Source organism: Rhipicephalus microplus, chromosome X, assembly GCF_043290135.1.
Source record: "Rhipicephalus microplus isolate Deutch F79 chromosome X, USDA_Rmic, whole genome shotgun sequence".
NCBI lineage: Eukaryota > Metazoa > Arthropoda > Arachnida > Ixodida > Ixodidae > Rhipicephalus > Rhipicephalus microplus.
The window spans coordinates 263,510,919-263,530,031 of NC_134710.1; the positions used below are offsets into that span (position 1 = coordinate 263,510,919).

Genomic DNA, 19,113 nt, shown 5'->3' on the forward strand with positions numbered 1-19,113 from the left:
CGGTGATCCAGATCACTTCTGGCTCTGCTACGCAAACATATAAATTGTTAAGAAAAAAGACAAGCGCAAAAAAATACTCATTTGTTCCTGTAAAAGTATGTGTTGATCCATTTTTTTCTGTTTCTTTTTTTTAATGTCAACTCTTCTCCCTAGTAAAAGATCCAATCTACCTGCAGGCGCTTTCTTGAGTGTTGAATGCGTACATTGTTAAAGCAAGTTAAATAAAAAACAACAATTAGCAACTGGTTGCTGTAAGGATGTTTTTATCGTCACACAAAAGCGACCGCTGGTGAAATTATCCCGGATATGAGACCATATTCACAAAACTCGCAAATGGAGAACTGCAGAAATCTGGCTAATTTTTATCACTTCCATATTTCATCTATTTTCTCACATGCGCATGCATCTTGCGACAGGCTTCTTTGTATTATTTTTAATGCAGCACCACTGTCACTGAGCCAAGCTGCCAGTGAGGTTGCAGATTAGCTGACGAAAAAGCGTCGTTTCGACCGTTCTGTTAGTGCTGATTTTTGGGCGACAGGGATGCATAGAAGGTCCTGATGCGGCCATCCGACAGCTGCACCAAGTAGTTGTCTTTTTCGCGAACGACGCCGGAGCCGCCAGTGGTCCCCAATAGGCCGCTCGACGTCTGAGTCTGGCGCCACTGCAGTCGCTGCATCTCGTCCAGCAGCATGTGTCCCGACAGGCTGGCCTCGTGCACGCGCTCCAAATGGTGGCTCCTGAGCAGATGCTGCATGTGTCCACGCACAAGCAGTCAGTGAAACAACCATTTTGCTCATTTCGCTGTCATGACGACGTTACTTAGAGCTAGGGTCACTGCTTGATTGTTCAAGCCTTCATAGAAGGCAAGGTGGTGCAAGTACGCCGTTTTCATTTGTCTCTATGCGCTCACGGACGTCCTAAACGTAAAGGAGTGATCGTGCCAGAGGCTACATCATCGGCTTCAAATAACGAAAAGAAAAAGGGAGGCTGACCAGAGCATGCGGCGGACCACGGAGATCCATTAATTGTGTATTGCTAACAGTACATGGGCGTTCCTTCACGCAAATGTAAAATTTTCAAATCCGACACTTCCAATCACGAGACACAATGAGCTAGCTCACTTTCCATTTTTTGGGTACTGAATATAGACAAGGTTAACTTGCCTTCATACTGATTCAATAGTCTGTAGCAGGTTTCTCAGAGCATCCAGTGAGCACTAGCTCCGCGCAGAAAGTAAAACACGATTTTCCAAGGTACAAATGTTATCGGCAGCGATCGAGGATAGCACGCCTCAGATTCTGAGAACGCGTCTGCTTTGAGAGCTCAACAGGGCCGACACGTTTTAACACTGTGCTTTTCCTGAGTGTCGTGGTGGAGAGTATCCAGGCAGCCTTCGCTTCGTCACTTCTTGTTGAACCGTTCAATTATAATGAATTTTCATTTTTGTTAGAATACTGCCGTCGATACGCAATAAGACCCGCATAGTCTAACAGTTTCGCTCTTGCTCGGCTGCTGACCCGAAGGTGGCGGGTTCGATCCCCGGCAGTGGCGGTCACATTTCGATGCAGGCGAAATGGCAGAGGCCCGCGTACTGTGCGATGGTAGTGCACCTTAAAAAACACCAGATGGTCGAAATTTTCGGCGCCTTCCACTACGGCGTCCATCATGATCATATCGTGAATTTTAGACGTCAAGCTCTGAATATCATTACATTGCACTTCATTCTTATAGCTCCTTATCTGTCGTCACCTTTTATGACGCTAAATACAGAGAACGTTGTACAAATTTGGTGATAATGACCAAATCTATATGAAGGCATGACCACCACTGTATTGAAATTTTTTATGTACTGTCACCACGTTAAGCTTCATACTTGTTGTGTTCTTTTTTTTTTAAAGAGCCACGTCCATTTTTGGTGAAACAGAAAAACACGTTTGCTACCGCTCCAACAACTTTTTGCCAGTGTGTCCCGGTCGCCAAAATACTTCAATCGAACCATATGTGGCGGTCACAATCTATATAGCCTACCATCGCCGGTATTTCAGAGTAAAATTTTAATTTGGCCGCTAAATTAGATTGAAATATTTCATTTGGTCTTCGGATGGTTACTCAAAAAGAGTCTAAATGGCAGATTATAAACTGTATCGCAAGTTTTTGTTAAAATATTAATACGTCTTTTGCTTCGGTTGGTCCCGTTCTCTATGTCATTGGCTTAATGGTGATAACAAGACTTGAAGAGCAAGTGATCCTTCCTGCGAAAAGGGGCATTGTCATAGACTGTTGGTCGTGTTTTCTTATTCTTGGCGTCTATTACAGGCCTCCATAAAATGCTTCAGCTCTGCCTCATGTTCTCAATTTTCTTGCTGGTTTTATGCCACACTGATGATGATGATGATGATGATGTTGATAAAGCCTCTACCATGGCTCATACTGCACTCAGGGGGATTGGCCACGAATAGATTGTTTGAATTTTTACATGAAAATTTTGAAAGTATTAGCTATCTAAAACAAAAAAAAGAAAAACGCCGTCTAGGATCACTTCTTCTCCAAATAATAAGTGAGATAGAATAACTACATTTCCGTATTCTTTCATTTCAGGTGTATAACTGTCTCGGAGCAATACAAGGATATGATACTGTTGTATCGGCTGCTATGTCACGGACTTGCTGTCCACTGCCCACGCGTGAAGTTCTTTGCTCTATTCCCTTAATTTCTCCATTCCCACTCACCCCGGTCTTATATTAACACTACTGCAAAAAATAATAAACGTCATTCTTTGCCTATTCTCAACGTGTGTGAACATGCGTTCTTTTCGGGCTGTGGCCAGTAGGCCGTGGCAACTTCAATGAGTCGAGTCGACACCCACGAAGTTAAAACAGAGCCTGACACTCCATCAGACCTTGCAGACAGCCGTGCCAACGACTTCCATGGCTTTCCAGATGCTTCCGAGTTTTGAAAAAAAAAGCAATGATAAGTACGTGTAAACCGTATTTGGTCAAAGTAACGCGTTCTCTTAAGCAAACGGCATTGCTGAATCAAACAAGAAGACAGCACTTCTTATGGCTGCTTTGAGTACGCAGACCGTTCAAAATTTTGCCGGAATAGTAGCTCCCCGAAAGCCAAATTCCTTGACTTATGACGCATTTACGAAAACCTTGATTGAGTACTATATGACCTAACACGCAAGGAAACTACGGAGAGCTACATGTTGTCTTCAGCCGCTGTCAACTGGACAGTGCATGAATCTCATCGAGATTCGCCGCATTGCAGACAACCGTAACTCTGACAGCCCCCCCTGACAGAATGATCCGGGACAAGATTGTTCGCGGTGTACTCTCAAATGAAGCAAGAAAAGAACGCTAGCGAAGAAGGAGCTAACGCTAGAAGAAACTGAAGTGATATAAATCTACCGAAGCCGCGTAATACGATGTGCAAAGCATTTTAGCTGAAGCAAACCACTATTGAAAATGCAGGCGCGTCGACGAACACCTCTCGGAGAAAGCGCTGAAGTCGCAAGTGACTGCAAATACTGAAGGTGTGCATCTTTTAAACACGATGCCAACAGCTGCAGTTGGAACAAGGCGCGTGGTTATCAGTGGGGTCAACGTGTACTGCAAGAGTGTGTCCCAACCACCTAGGCAGAGAAGCAGGGCCCAATGCGCTGCACCAGCACGGCAAAGCATTAACAGTGCCAGAGACAAAGTCGCAAGATTCCAATGAGAATTTTCATCTCTGGATGGACGTTGCTGAATAGGCTCGAGCCACCGATTCACTATATGTGCTCGATTGGGCTGGTCAGGAGATGAAAATGAAGAAAGAGAAAGGGCGAGAAAGAAACTAATTTTTGAAACCCAAGTGGGGGTCGGAGCTCCAGTGAGAGGCTTTACTGGCCTCCCTAAGATATTAGTTAAGGAGGATTGTCCACGACGACAACGGTTGGCGTTGTGGCGTAATGACTCTTGGGCAGTGCCAGTATGCGCGGGATAGTCGGTGTAGAACCGCCGACTTGGCAATTTGTTGTATTTAGGGCTTGTGTTCTGTGCAGTGTAAAGCCATTAGGTGGGGAGTGTGTTTGTGCTTGCTTCAAGACCGCGATTTCTTTTATAGAAAAAGCTTCAGGCGGTCTCGGAAGCTCTCTTCGGGCTATTCGGGGGATTTCAGACGGGACCTTCGTTCCTTATGGCGTTCTGCCTGGTTCACTGTCGGCAGATAAATTTCAGGCCAACCCTGGGAAGTACAGTACCCGCGGATTGAAATAGCGCACTCGGAACGCGTGGCCGGTGACACAGATAGCGCAGCTCGTGGTTGCTCGGGGAGCCAACGTGTTGCATTGTGGTATAGAACGAGGGGGAGAGCATCTGCAGAGCAGTATTGATGCTTCCAATCGCCAAGGAGTCGGCCTGTAGTGTGGCGCTGCTAGGCCTGTGACTGCTGCTTTTTAACGCGATAGCGTTAGAGAGCTACATATTAATAGTAACATATTGTGAAGAGGTTTATTAGCTGTTAAAGACAGCGTTAATCCCCGTTGCCTCACCCTGGAGCTGCGAAGCCTCACGCTACCACCTGTCATGACTGACAACGCCACTACATCGGCTCCTTCGTCCCAGTTCAACTGCCCTGGCCATCCTAGGCTACGCGACCCGAAGGTCTTCAGCGGTGTGGATGGGACCGACGTCAAAGACTGGCTCAAGCACTACGAACTGCTGAGCGCCAACAATAAGTGGGGTGAAGCCGACAAGCTGGGCCACGTCATATTTTATCTCACTGGCGTCGCCGAATTGTGGTTTAACAACCAAAAACACAACATCTCTACATGGAGCGTCTTCAAGACGTCATGTGCTGAAGTGTTCGGTCGGCCGGCTGTCTGCAAGCAGCGGGCAGAACAGCGCTTGCGCGTCCGCTCTCAGCAGACTGGCGAGACCTTTACCAGCTATATTGAGGACGTCGTCCACCTTTGTCGACGTGCGAAGGACAGCATGCCCGAATCTGACAAGGTAAAACACATCCTGAAGGGCATCGACGACGGCGCATTTCAAATGCTCTTAGCAAGAAATCTGAGCACAGTTTCCGAAATCGTCAGCTTGTGTCAGAGCTACGACGCGTTGAAGAAGCAACGCACTCTGACTCGGCAGCCTCAGCGGAGTGGTGAGTCACTGTCCAGTTTCGACACCCTGCCTGACAATTCACCGTTGCTTCAGCAAGTTTGAGCCTTCGTCCGTGAGGAAGTCGCCCGCCAACTTTCCGTAGTGCCCTTCACTCACGAGACCACCACCCGTCTACCTACCCCGCACCTCCACCAAATGTGAAGAGGTTTATTAGCCGTTAAAGACAGCGACGAGACAGCGTGAAGAACCGTCCAGCGATCGGCACAGCAACGTACCGAAGCACGAGCCGAGAGAGCCGGGCGTTGGCGAGGCTGCTTGCTGCAGGCACATCTTCTTCTTCACAATATTAATAAGTGTGCACTTAGTGGTTCAATGGCGCTCTAGGGGCCGGATTTCGCTATCGCATTCAACTCTTAAAGGCGAAGCTTAAGGGTTCCTCAAGCACTGACTCAACTGGCTATGCTTTTGTGCAGATGTTCATGTTTATCATGCCCGCAAACGCATATGTAAGGCGAAGTCTTAGCCGAATCGTATATCTTATATGTATTTACATAGCATGCGTGCCACATAGAACTAGAGCGTCGTCTGTTCGCGTCGCTATATAAGTAGTGTTCACCAGCGATAGAGTGGCTACCAGCGAGACATTTCTTTCGGCATGCGAAAGCGTGCTGGCCTAGCAGTGCCATGCACGCCGGCAGTGCATGTGCACATGGTTAACTACAGGCCGACTCGTTGGCGACCAGAAGCAGCAATCCTGCTCACAGATGTTCTTCCCCTCTCTCAAAATGCAACAAATTGGTTCCTCGAGCACCCAAGAGCTGTGCTATCTGTGCTGGCGGCCACGCGTTCCGAGTGTCCTATTTCAATCCGTAAGTACTGTATGTGGACACCAATTGAGGTATCGAGGCCTCAGCTTGGGTCCGGGTGTTGCCCAATGAAGAAAGGTGACCTGGCGTTCCCTCCAGGTGGACTAATATGGCGACCATATGATGTCCATAATCAGTGAGCTCCGCCAGTACATTTGGCGGGAGTTGGTTTTGGAGGAAAGCCCGTGCTGCCTGTGAATCTGTCCCGACCGTAATTTCTTGAGAGGTGCGTTCAAGCAGACACAAGATCAACGGTGTGTGTCATAGCCCAGAAGCTTTTCGAAAAACATTGTAAGCACTGGCCAACATTGAAACCTTCACTGCTTAGCCTGTCGTGCTACACGAGAAGACTGCCGGTTTATGAACTAATGGTTACGTACCAAGGCATGTCGGTGAAATGTACGCTCGTAGTCCTAGACTGCACTGGACAAAGCCTGTGCAACCGAGACCTCATAAATATCCCGAACAAGGCTGGAGTTTCGGTACTGCAAGTTAGAAGAGCGGTGGCACCAGGCACAGTGCAAGCCATCAGCCACGACAACACCCCCGCTCAATACACACATGTCTTCTCAGAATTGGGACTGATCAAAGGGGCCCCCAGCTGGCTTCTCGCTGAATGATAGTGCCGTTCCCAAGTTTTGCAGAGCGATATCGCTTCTATATGCCCTCCGGGACAAAGTGGCTCAAGAGTTGTAACGGTTGGTGTCCCTAGGTATTATATAACCCATGAAACATTCGGACTGGGTGACTCCCATAGTACCCGTGTTCAGAAGAACGGTACAGTTGGTATGTGCGAGGATTTTGAAGCCGTGTTTAACCAAGCTTGTGAAACGGAGCAATATCATCTCCCCGTGATCCAGGACATGTTTGCGTCAGGCGGTGGAGAAGTGCCTGAAAGACGCCTACAACCAGGTGCCATTGGACGAAGGTTCAAGCCAGCTGGTCCTAATTAACACGCATCTAGGACTTTTCTGTAACAAGAGGCTGCCATTCGACATTCCATCAGCCTCGGCCATATTTCAGAGGAAAATGAATACTATGCTGGCAGGGCTTCCTGGAGTGCAAGCGTACTTGAACGATGTACTTGTCTGAAAATTCGGCAGACAACGGAGCATGGCTAAAATCAGTTTTGCAGCGCGTTCGCGAACACGGAGTAAAACTGAGATACGACAAATGCATTTTCAGTCAACAATCCATAACTTATGTGGAACATCGAATAGAAAGACATGGCCTGCCTCCCACCAATAGGAACGTGGGAGCGCCGAGCCTTAGCAATGTGAGCGAGTTGCGGTCCTTTGTCGGCATGTTAACATTCTATATTCCAGATTTTTACCACACATGTCAACAACGTTATCGCAGTTGTATCAGTTGCTGGAAAAAACGCATGGTGGGAGTAAAAGCGCCTACAGGAAACAGCATTTTTCAAAGCCAAACAATGTCTAAATGGTGTAGAAGTACTTGCTCATTTTGATTCATTGAAAGAACTAAAATTGGAATGCGATGCACTATCACACGGCATTGGTGCAGTCTTGTACCACACAGAAGGCACCGCTGATCGACCAATCGAATTTCATTGAAGAACTTTTATAAAAGCTGAACAAAATTACTGGCAATTAGAGCGTGAGGCGCTGGCACTAGTTCTTGGCGTCACGAATATCGGGAACTACCTCTTCGACCGTGAATTAACGCTAGTTACAGACCACCAACCCCTTGTGAGATTGCTCAAATCCGACCGCCCAATGGCTGCTATGGCAGTAGCCCGCATTCAAAGGTGGGCACTTCACCTCGGCGGATATCTATACAAGCTTCAGTACACTCCTGGAAGGCAACTGCTTAATTCAGACGCCCTCAGCAGGCTCCCACTACCGTTTTCATGCCACGCTGTCGAGCAACAAGAGGGCGTCTTTTGTTTGGAAAGCCTTGATGAAGGCACAGTAACGGCGCGTGAACAACACCTGACAGACCGCAACTTGACACTCGCATGCATCAAGCATTAACGTACCGCGTGCAGGGTTGGCCTAGAATATCCGAAAGTATGGAACTGCACATGGTTACATTTTTTTAACCACCGGCCGGAATTCTTCTTGGCACATGAGTTCGTTATTTGGGCCACCGAAGTTTTGTGCCCGCTGGTACGCGGAAATGTTCACTGCAGCTCCTGCATGAAAACCACCAAGGGTGGCCAGGCCTGGACCGAGAAGTCGAGGCTGTCGGTGTCATGCAAGAACTGCATCGAGAATTTACCCATGCCACCGATCACACCACCGGCAAGCTGGCCACAAACACTTGAGAAGTGGTCACGTATTCATGTGAATTTTCCAGACCAATAGAAGACATGGTGATTCTGGCTGTAATTGATTCCCTCACAAAGCAGATAGAAGAAATTCATCTCAAGTAAGCCCCTGCGATGGCTACAGTCAGCTGTTTAAGGGACATATTTTTGGCGTGCCCCGAATAATTGTTTCCAATAACGGGGTGCAATTTACTAGCTGTGACTTTGCAACGTTCGTCGAGTAAAACATCATCTCGCACGTCAGGACAGCTCCTTTACACCCACAATCTAATGGGGCTGCTGAACGACCCATACGAACGCTGAAAGATGCGATCGGAAGATGAAGGGAGGAAAATTGGAGCACAAACTGATGCTGATGTTATCAAGCTACGGAAGAACGCTCCCGAAATGTTGGAAGTCTCCATCAGAAATATCTATAGGCTTCCAGATCAGATCGCTTCTCGATACCTGTTTTTGCAAACTACAGTGGTGGAGCACCGTGTGCAATCCAGAAACGTGTGCACCATGTAAATAGCCTCGTGCACGTGCGCAACTAAGGTACCGGAAGCAAATAATTACCAGGGTAGGTGATATTCACATCTGGGAGTCGAATGGTAACCGTTCAAACACTTGAAGCGACCTGTCGACGGTATGTCGATCAAATCCGCCTGCGGAAACGCAATCGCAGGTCCCAGCGGAACACGTGTGCACAGACGAGTTACCAGTCAGCCCAGCAAGAGAATCGGCGCCGCATCCTGATACAATCCTGAGAACATGCTCGAGTTTTTCAACTTTAGACCCAGATTATTCTACCCCTGAGTTAGTTCCAGCGCGTAAGCTCTCAAAAGCTGAAGTCTCAAGTCAACCAGCTGAAGTACTAAAACGCTCCACGCGAACACGGAAGCCAGTTGATCCCTTTCATGTTTAGAAGGAAGTGCTGGATATGGCTGTTATGTCAGAGGCTTGCTGTCCACTGTGCATGCGTGAAGTTCTTTGCTCTGTTCCCTTCCCCCCTCACTACGTTCTTATATTAACACACTACTGCAGATGGTAAACGTCATTCTTTGTCTGCTCTCATAGCGTGTGAACGTCCGTTCCTTTCGGGCAGTGGCCAGTAGGCAGTGGCGACTTAACAGATACTGTAGCGCAACACTCGAAAATAAGCAGTAATATAGACACGCAGACATAGGGTATCTTACTCTTTCTATTCTTGTGGGCTGTGCGATGTAAGCGCAGATCAAAGAACAACACATGGACAAAAACTTTTCGGGGCCCTTAACTACGGCGTCTCTCATGATCATATCGTGGTTTTAAGACGTAAGACCAATGATATTATTATATACATTCCTCTCTTCATTCGTACTTCGCCATAAATATCGCGTCCTTCAAAAAGGAACGTCATGACCCTAGAAAAAGGGGCTGTGGAATGAAAGCACAATAACGAAGCAGCATGCATCTCAAATGAACTTGATTGTATGCGGCCACGTTGGTTCTTTGCATGGTCATGGTCGAGGACGCAGCGCTGGTTTAAACAATCTGGCTCATTCCAAAAGACGGGGCTTGCAAACACGGACACATGAACGAAGTCGAGATACCCCAAACGCCGACTAAAGACCTAAAGGGCGCACAATAGCCGACAATAAAAAATGCACGAAAAATTCTGTGCGCATGCCCATGCAATCGACGTATACCTATCACTCCGGCACTCGTGGCGGTCTACGTGCGAAAAGTGTTAAGGCATTTAATGTCTTCTTTTTTTAACCTAATCGACGGTTGACTCACGCATGTGCTATCTCTATTACTGATATGTCATGCCTATATCATTAGACGTGTTTCTTCATTCCTATGCTGGTTCAGAACTGTGCATTCATCGAATTTAATCAAGCACTTATGCACTCCCGGCAGTGTGAAGAAAGACAAGCAGGTGAGCCTCCCGTTAGTAATATGTTATGTTACAGTAATATCTGCTTATCACCGCGGCCCGTCTGTTGTATACGTAGAAGCTGCTGCAGCTGAAAGGAACCTTATGAACCACCTCTGCACGGTGATCGGTGAATTGGTTGGTGTGCTTTACGAAAGAGATGATGATTTGTGGGGTTTAACGTCCCAAAACCACTGTATGATTATGAGAGACGCCGTAGTGGAGAGCTCCGGAATTTTCGACCACCTGAGGTTCTTTAACGTGCCCCCAAATCTGGGTACACGGGCCTACAACATTTCCGCCTCCATCGGAAATGCAGCCGCCACAGCCGGGATTTGATCCCGCGACCTGCGGGTCAGCAGTCGAGTACCTTAGCCACTAGACCACCGCGGCGGGGCTACAAAAGAGCTGTCAGTCCACGCCTTGTCTATTACTCCCTCACTCCTTCTCTGCACATTGACACAAATATTACCTTGCTTATTGGCAGCCGTAAAAAAAAAACATTAACAGCGTACCTACTTCCCACGTTTCTTAGCCTTTGAGATATACGCAATAAATCCAGGGAATACCATATCTGGACTTCTTGTGTTCGTGTTTGCATGCCCTATTTTTTAAAACGAATACTTACCAACTAGTGCCGTTCGTTTATGCTAAGGATCTGACTCAGTTTGATTGAAACAAGTGCAGCATTTGGCTCAGTTTCGACTCGAAAAGTTAGATTTATAAATTGTCCCAATTGTGATTACGAACGTTTTAAACTAGAAAGACACTTAGTCATGCTTTACGTTCTCATGAAAGTTAGCTCAGTTCCGGCTTTTGAATATGGCTCTTCTCGAAAGGAAAAAAAACCGCCACATTTTTCATCGTATATCTGCACGCAGTCACTCCTTCGTTTTTTACATCTCTCTCTTTCTCTCTTAAATACGCTTGCTGCTTTTTATGGAATTCTTCATTTACATTGTCACTTAGTTTTGTTTTGTTCTTTTCATGAGAACGAGGTTTTCACTATTATCCTTCAAAAGCCCTGCCCTGCATGAGCGTTAACAGGGCATTACATTTATGGAGGCACCGCACACCTAATACCATTTTGACTATGACTTTCAAAAGGCAACAAGTATAAATGTAAACTTAATCTCATGAGATCGTGAATAGGTCAGTTTCGCAGTGAGCAGAAGCTCCCTGAAAAACTGAGCTATTCGCAAACTCAGCAGGGTGGGTAAGCTGGCAAAGGAAATGTATAGAATAAATGGCAGAGCAATAGAATAAATGCAGTTGTTTCGTGATCGAAATGCACTATTTATTCGGCCTTTATTTTCTGATCTAACAAGCAATTTTTTTACCAATAGAAATGTGAAGGTCGCCTAGAAAGAAAGCGTGTCAATCTGCACAATAACTTAGTGCTTACTCAATTCTAACATGATACTTACTACAACTAATCTGTTTATTTCTCACTGGAAGACAGTTTATCGAAAACTATCTGCTGGAGTCTGTCTGTTTAATGTGGGGGTCAATAGTCACCTCATTATACTTGCGCAAGCGCACTCGTACCGTGATAGAGATCAGCTTGTCATTGGCATCCTTGTCGTCCTTGTCAATGTTGATGTGCTCGAGCCTGATCAGTAGCTGCGACGCTGAGATGGCCTCCAGTGTCAGCAAGTGAGCGTTGTCGGGCAGTTGTTCCCGCAACCCTGAGAACTGCCGAGACAAAACAGATAATTTGCAGTGGTGAGTACCCAAGCACCGGGCAGAAAATTGGAGACTTCCTCCGTTTGACAGCCCTGCCATTCCTTTGCCACTCTATTTCTTGATGTGTATAGGGAATACAGCATTATAGACACCCACTTCACCAACAGTACTCAGTGTACTTGATGTGAAGGAATACCTCCGTTGATTCCGGGGCTTTAATAACTGAAGCACGTCTAATAACTGAAGCATCTATCTATCTATATATCTATCTATCTATCTATCTATCTATCTATCTATCTATCTATCTATCTATCTATCTATCTATCTATCTATCTATCTATCTATCTATCTGTCTGTCTATCTATCTATCTATCTATCTATCTATCTATCTATCTATCTATCTATCTATCTATCTATCTATCTATCTATCTATCTATCTATCTATCTGTCTGTCTCTGCCCGGTGGGATAGATAGACGTAGTACGTCTGGCTGCTTTTGTGGTCGTCTCGTTAACCTTTTTTATACCGAAAGCGGCATAGGATGACTATGAGAGCACGACGACCATGAATGATAGGTCATGGCAAGAATAACGCGACATGCCTGTCATATATGTCTTTACAGCATCTCCTGCAATCACGTGTAGCACGAACCCGCATACTATGGCCCGCCGTATTCGTGAATTTTAATCTTTAAGATCTATGCCAACCGTGGAACAGCACAAAATACATTGACAACTTTATGAGACCAGTCTTTGCATGGGTTGAATGAGAGAAATAAATACAAGTTATTACAGTATGCAATTTTAATGCACGTACCACACAGACAAATGCAGGCAGATATGCTGCAACAGCGCTCTGCAAACAACCACGCAGCATAGGTACTAAGTAAATCTACTACATCAGTGGTTGTGGTGGTGATCAACATGAGCTGTGGCGGTAATGCTTGTCTAACGCCTGTTGTGATTTCAATATTGGCTGTTGTAACGATCAAATAAACATCGCGTATGCATCCGTATGGCTGAACAAGCTATGACTGTAGCATTGCTCATCTCCACAGGATCGATACGCTACGCTAACGAATCGATGTTTACACTTTTAGTTAAAGGATACGCCTGGGCTGTAATGTGAAGGCCGCTAACACTTGGGACCTTAAGCTACCCTTAAGGCGTCAAAGTGTAGCTGATGTCCCTGGTATAAGCCCATGTGATGCGCACAACTACTCAATTTACGAGCCCCCTCGTAAATAAAAACTGAACAATAATTATAACTGAACAATAAGGCATAGAAAACACCTCCCTGACTACGTCGCACCACATCGATTTTACAATTCCTAGTATGTATCGGAATTTTTCGAGGTGTTTTTTTTATTTGACTGTACTCGCGGAACCTGCAAATAAAAGTTCTTTACACCGACCACACGTACTGGTGTCGTGCAAGAGCAGTACGTTTCGTGACCCTGGCAAATTGAGGAGCGAAGTGCCACGACAACTGAGCTCTGTCCCGGCGGGTGAGTAGGCGTTTTCGTCAAATGTGCACGTAGAAAAAGAGAACGTATTGTGCTGTTGTTGTCGCAATAACCGCTGTTGTTATAGTTAGTGATATGTCGCTGGAACGAAATGGCGACTACAGATGCTTTTCGTTTCGTTGTCAAAAACCGCATTACAAGAAAAAACTCCATGATCGAAAGTAAACTAAGGCACTATATACAAGTCCTTGCTGACGTGCCTGGTGCATCGAATTTCCATCTCAAAAGTTTTATGCCCACTAGATCAATTGCTTTAACCATAGCTGCTCAAGCAAAACACCTGCGCATCATATATCGTCATTAAAATATAGTGTTGCGTTGCGTCAGTAGTACGACACATACATCTAGAGCAGGGGTCGGCAAGATGCGGCCCGCGGGGCAGTATTATGAGCCTCCCGACACGACGTCAGAACACGTGCCTCTCCCTGTGTCATTCCCTCTCGGAAAGCCGATATTGTAGATTTTACCTCAGATAGAGTGTTTGCCTTTACATAATGTTTGTAGATTGAAACCTTGTGACGTGCTTGGAGAAAATTAAGGTGGTTTCTATTTCATTTCATTACAATATCTTCAATTCCAATCCACCGATTTTTTCTTTGTCTGCATTATCGCCCTTTACCAGATTGCTAGTGCAGCCCCCGCCATGTCGCCTTCATGCAAATCGGCCCTCCACCTCAAAAGGTTGCTGACCGCTGAGCGAAGGAGAAGCGCGAACTATATAGACTGAACCGTTGCACTGCACGAAGTGAAATTGGAAGGGTGTGCTGCACTGTACTATCGAGGACATACGCCTCTTGAACCAGTACACGAACAAAGGGAAGAGAAGCTTACATCTCTTCTGGCGAGCAGGCCGTCGAGTGACTCCCTGCCCAGCCTGTAGTACGCGAGTACGGGTGCGTAGACGAGCTGGAGCGCCTGCTGGCGCATGCGGGGCCAGCCGGAAGTGCCGAGGTGCACCAAGTGACGGCCGCGCACCACGGACGTGTCATTCAGCGCCTCACCGAGCCCGCACCCGTCGTCTTCCACCAGCCGGCGGTGCACCTGTGAGGTGCATACAGCGCCGCATGGCAGTTAGTGCGTCACCCCGTATTGGCAATTCAGGGTAGCCCTAGCAAACGTGTATTACTGCTTTCAAGGGACACTATCATGGCAGTTTACGATGTCAAAGCTGGCAGATTACACCAGCATCTTCGGGTAAGCACCAATCACTACGGACTGTTTTGCGGTTGCGACAGCGCCAGCAAGCGCGTGGGCCCCGACAAAGTTCTGGTCATGCGATTAATCCGTCCACTGCACGAGAATGAAAAGCGAGTTTTTTTTTTCAGTTTAATTTTATGGGTAGTCTCTTTATTGCGTTTTCAGACACGTAAAACGCTAGTATGAAAAGTGCGTGAGACCGCGAAAGCAGATAAGCATACTGAGAGAGAAAAAGAAGTTTGAATCACAACAGAATCAAACTGCACATATAACAAGAAAAAAAAGTAGACCATTTTTTTCCTACACGATAGTCTGACTTACTGAATATGCAAGGACATTATTAAGTAATTTAAATGCGTGAAGCAGCGTTAAATTAAATTAAATAAATGCAGTAAAGCAGCGTTCGCATCGCCTTTCATGGACAGCTGCGCCTCTGGCGGCGGCCACTTGCTCCATATGAAAGTGAGGCGGCAGTTTCGTGATCATAAAAAGCATTGAAGGACTCTGATATTACTCAATGTTCTGGTTATACGTTGGCGCTGCGGACAAGCTTTATACTACTGCGGAATTTCCACAGAAACTTCTTTCTCGTATTACCATGAGCTCAATCTCTCCGTCACGAAGACTGGCCGTCCCCTGCGATGAGTCGGGTAGGACAGTCATTTGCATGTTTCGAAGCACGTCCTGCGAAGGTTCGGTGGAAAAGAAGTAAGTACGCATGTTGTGTCGTGTCGCAACAACAAGGTTTTGTACAGCAGTGCATGTTGACATTAGTAAAAAGTAAAATACCTCAGGTAGATCTTGTTATGAAAAAAAGCGCAATCACCTTCATGTAGACCCAGGAGACGACCGGATAGTACTGTGAACCTGTAGTTAACCAGTTGTCTGATCCTTTCTGTGCCGTAGCGCCTCGCCTGCGAAAAGGGTATCGCTATGACGTTGCGAAACATGTTTGCGTGTCATTTCAAATATATCAGGGTGCAGCGCGAATACGCAAATAAAAGGCACAAAAAGATACGTTTCTTCATCTTTTTTTTTGTCTTCGCGCTACACTGGGACGCTCTGGCTTTCAGCAAACAACAACTAATCCAACAACTAGTCAGTCAAAAGAGAGGGGTGGAGGGGCGTTGATAGCTGCAAGCATCGAAGAAAAATATGTATTATTTATTATCTTTTTAAATAACCTGTTTATATCGTGCTCTTCCAAGCTTGCTCGATTTTTATCTATCTATCTATCTATCTATCTATCTATCTATCTATCTATCTATCTATCTATCTATCTATCTATCTATTTTTTTTTTTAGAGTTCAAGCCCCTCTTAGTCTAACCTTCTCCTGCGTAAGGCGTAACCGGGTGGACGGAAGGACCGACTCTTCACTCCACTCATCATCTTTCACTCCGTGCATAGGCTGTGATTTTTTCTTTGTTTCGCTCTCTTCTTTCCTACATCTCTCCTCCGTCTTCTTTTCCTCTGCCTCTCTCCTTCTCTGGAAAGAGTTAGCAGGCGTTGTGCCCCCCCCCCCTCTAGTTGGCAGTTGCAAGCTAGCTCTCTCCCTCTTTACCTTGTGCCCCTGTGTATCCGCCTATACAAATCAAATAAATAAATAAATGAAAAATTAATTAACTGAAGGTTATCACTCGAGTGTCCACCAAGCACCATAACAGCGTGCCCAGAAAAGAAGGTGCTAAGCAAGTGTTTCTCAATCTTTTTACTGTTCATTAAGCTTATGACCGCGCTTCTTTTCCATTTCGGCTTCATTAGTTGTTCATGTTTCCCAGTATATCTATATATGCGTTAGTGCGCAGCTCTAAAGGCTCGTTCAGACCTGCCTCTAGCACCAGTCGCACGACCATGTCAGTCGCAAATGGCTACTCTGCAGGGCTGGACAAAGATACTTTGGAATTGCATCGCGATAAGATACTCGGAACTTATTTGAGATACAAATAAAAGATACCACAGGAATAATTGTATTTGATACGGTACTTGCCAACTGTATCTTAAGATACTTCAATACAATGGCTCAATTTCTATTATCGATAATTACTTTATTTATTCATTTCTTTATTTATCACCATGGGCCACATCGGGCCTATATACTGGAGAGGGCATACAAAGTAAAAAAAAATAGTTCGTATTATGAAAAAAAAGAAAAAGGAAATGCGCAATACAAAGCAACCAAAGCCACGATAACAGAGTAAAAGCAATCAATGAACAGTGCTTATGAGTGTTTCAATGGGTGTAGAACGAAAAATAAAACTAGCATGAAAAACCTCGAACTTTAACATAAGAAACACACAAATGAAAGCTGTTTAACAAGTGTAACAATGTGTGAGTACGTGCGCGATAAATCATTTTTGCCTTTATTTGCTCACAGATACCGTAGAACCTATTGAATGCCTCTAAGTGACATTCCAGAAGCGATGAAAATGGTTCAAGTGATTAAGCAATGACGATGTCATTCGGCATATCATTCCCCCGTCTCTATAACTGCGGGGTAAAAAAGAATACTAAATATGTTACAATGTGACAGGAATGGGCGTATGCGTTTCTCTTTGGTAGTACTGCTGGAGTGACGATTCGGAGTCTTCAGGTATCCGTATTTATTTAAATTTACCAAGTTGCGTGAAAGAAGGCAAATAAACTTCAGACTGGCTAACTATATGGTCGGCTAGCACCGCCGCGGTGGTCTAGGGACTAAGGTACTCGGCTGCTGACCCGCAGGTCGCGGTATCAAATCCCGGCTGCAGCGGCTGCATTTCCGATGGAGGCGGAAATGTTGTAGGCCTGTGTTCTCCAATTTGGGTGCACGTTAAAGAGCCCCAGGTGGTCGAAATTTCCGGAGCCCTCCACTACGGCGTTTCTCATAATCATATCGTGGTTTTGGGACGTTTAACCCGACATATCCATTAACTATGGTCGGCTAGCATGAACACTGGGCAAATCCGTGTACTACCCATCATTCCCATGGTCACTGAATGGTGGCAGTGCCAGAGTTAATGAAGTTAATTTTAAGAAACTCTATGGTGTGGGAGGTCTGTCGGTGGCGGCTGCTGTGAATCGCGCCCATGCGGTGGCATTCGCCATTTACAAGAAAGATAAGCGAGACAATCGCGCCGCCTCACGTCATTCCACTTGCTGCACGAGACATACTTTCTCGTACAGCGCTTAGCGGATTGAGAGAGAGTATATATGTGTCAAAAATGAAGAGCTGTGTGCACGTGCATGCGCATCTCTCAAATGAGTTGCCTCGATGTAGCGCGAAATGAGAGCGCGCATAGAGCTCAATTTTGTTTTCATCAGAAAACATTGTCAACGTCAGCGATTTTTTTTTTTTCAGTTCTACGTTGTTCTACTCTCGATGCTTTCATGTTTCATTTCCTCACACTCATGATATTCTGTTGGCGCTTTCTTTTTTTTTTCTCTTGATGTCGTTCCTTCTTTTCCCCAAACTCTTGAACTGCTTTTATTTTACCCTCCGTATCTCGTTTCCCAGAGTAGGCATTGTCTGGTGATCATTGAAATTCTGAAACCATACTTATCCTCTCTAATCGTGAACCCTAGAAATCCGCCCTTCTTTTGCAGATGTTTGCCTAAAGCAATATATCTCTAGCACTATACTATCAAATAACAAAGCAATATTGTCAGCGCACAGCAAACTCATCAGCTGCTCCACAATCACACTTCCTTGTTTATGTACAAGTGAGCACAATGTTTTTACTCACCTCTGCTTCCGTTCTTATCACATATATACGTTTTTAAGAACAGTAGGGATAGCAAGCAACCACGTCATGAACACTTCTGAATATATGCTGCTCATAACGTGCCCTCCGAAAGCAAGTGCATTCTATCATTCTGGTAAATTGCATTTTTTAGCCATTGACCTCTAACCAGACCGTCTCTAAAAATATACAACTAAATATCAATGTTTATTTTTGTTCGCCGCGTTAAATTGAAAGGAAAGTAAGTGTAATTTATGGTATATCAAGTTTTCTCACTTTTTAATGAACAGCGCGATTCTATTTCTTCTTTAGAAAGGTGGTGGGGTGCGTTTACTGCTACTCCTTCACCTCGCCCCTCAATCTTTATCTGTGTCCGCCTACTGTGTGTCCGCTGTTGTTCTCTCACGGTTTCTCACTCTGATCTGTACGAACTTTGATATTTAACTTCATAGTTTCGATTGCTAATATGCATGTCATTGATGGCATTTTTAACTTTGATTTACATGATTAATTTTTTTCTTCTACTGATGAATACTTTTATTATACACCTTGACCTATCTAGGGTTTTTATAATCCGCATGTGTGTATTTATTTCATGGATATTACCCGGAAGTCGCGGGTTCGTATCCCGGCTGCGGCGGCTGCATTTCCGGTGGAGGCAGAAATGTTGTAGGCCCGTGTGCTCAGATTTGGGTGCACGTTAAAGAACCCCAGGTGGTCGAAATTTCTGGAGCCCTCCACTACGGCATCTCTCATAATCAAATGGTGGTTTTGGGACGTTAAACCCCACATATCAATCATCATCATTATTTCATGGA

General features: G+C 45.5%; 1 protein-coding gene across 1 annotated transcript in view; it reads right to left on the reverse strand.

The window, feature by feature from the left end:
* Positions 1-243: 243 nt before the first annotated feature.
* The window catches only part of LOC119162236 (lysosomal alpha-mannosidase), a 91,530-nt gene continuing 72,660 nt past the window's right edge, over positions 244-19,113 (reverse strand). Inside the window, exons 20-24 of the mRNA XM_037414698.2 lie at positions 15,402-15,489; positions 15,173-15,259; positions 14,210-14,419; positions 11,716-11,862; positions 244-751 (exon numbers count right to left, since the gene is read on the reverse strand). Coding sequence (XP_037270595.2) covers positions 518-751; positions 11,716-11,862; positions 14,210-14,419; positions 15,173-15,259; positions 15,402-15,489 — 766 coding nt within the window. The 3' untranslated portion in view covers positions 244-517. The remainder of the gene's footprint in view (positions 752-11,715; positions 11,863-14,209; positions 14,420-15,172; positions 15,260-15,401; positions 15,490-19,113) is intronic.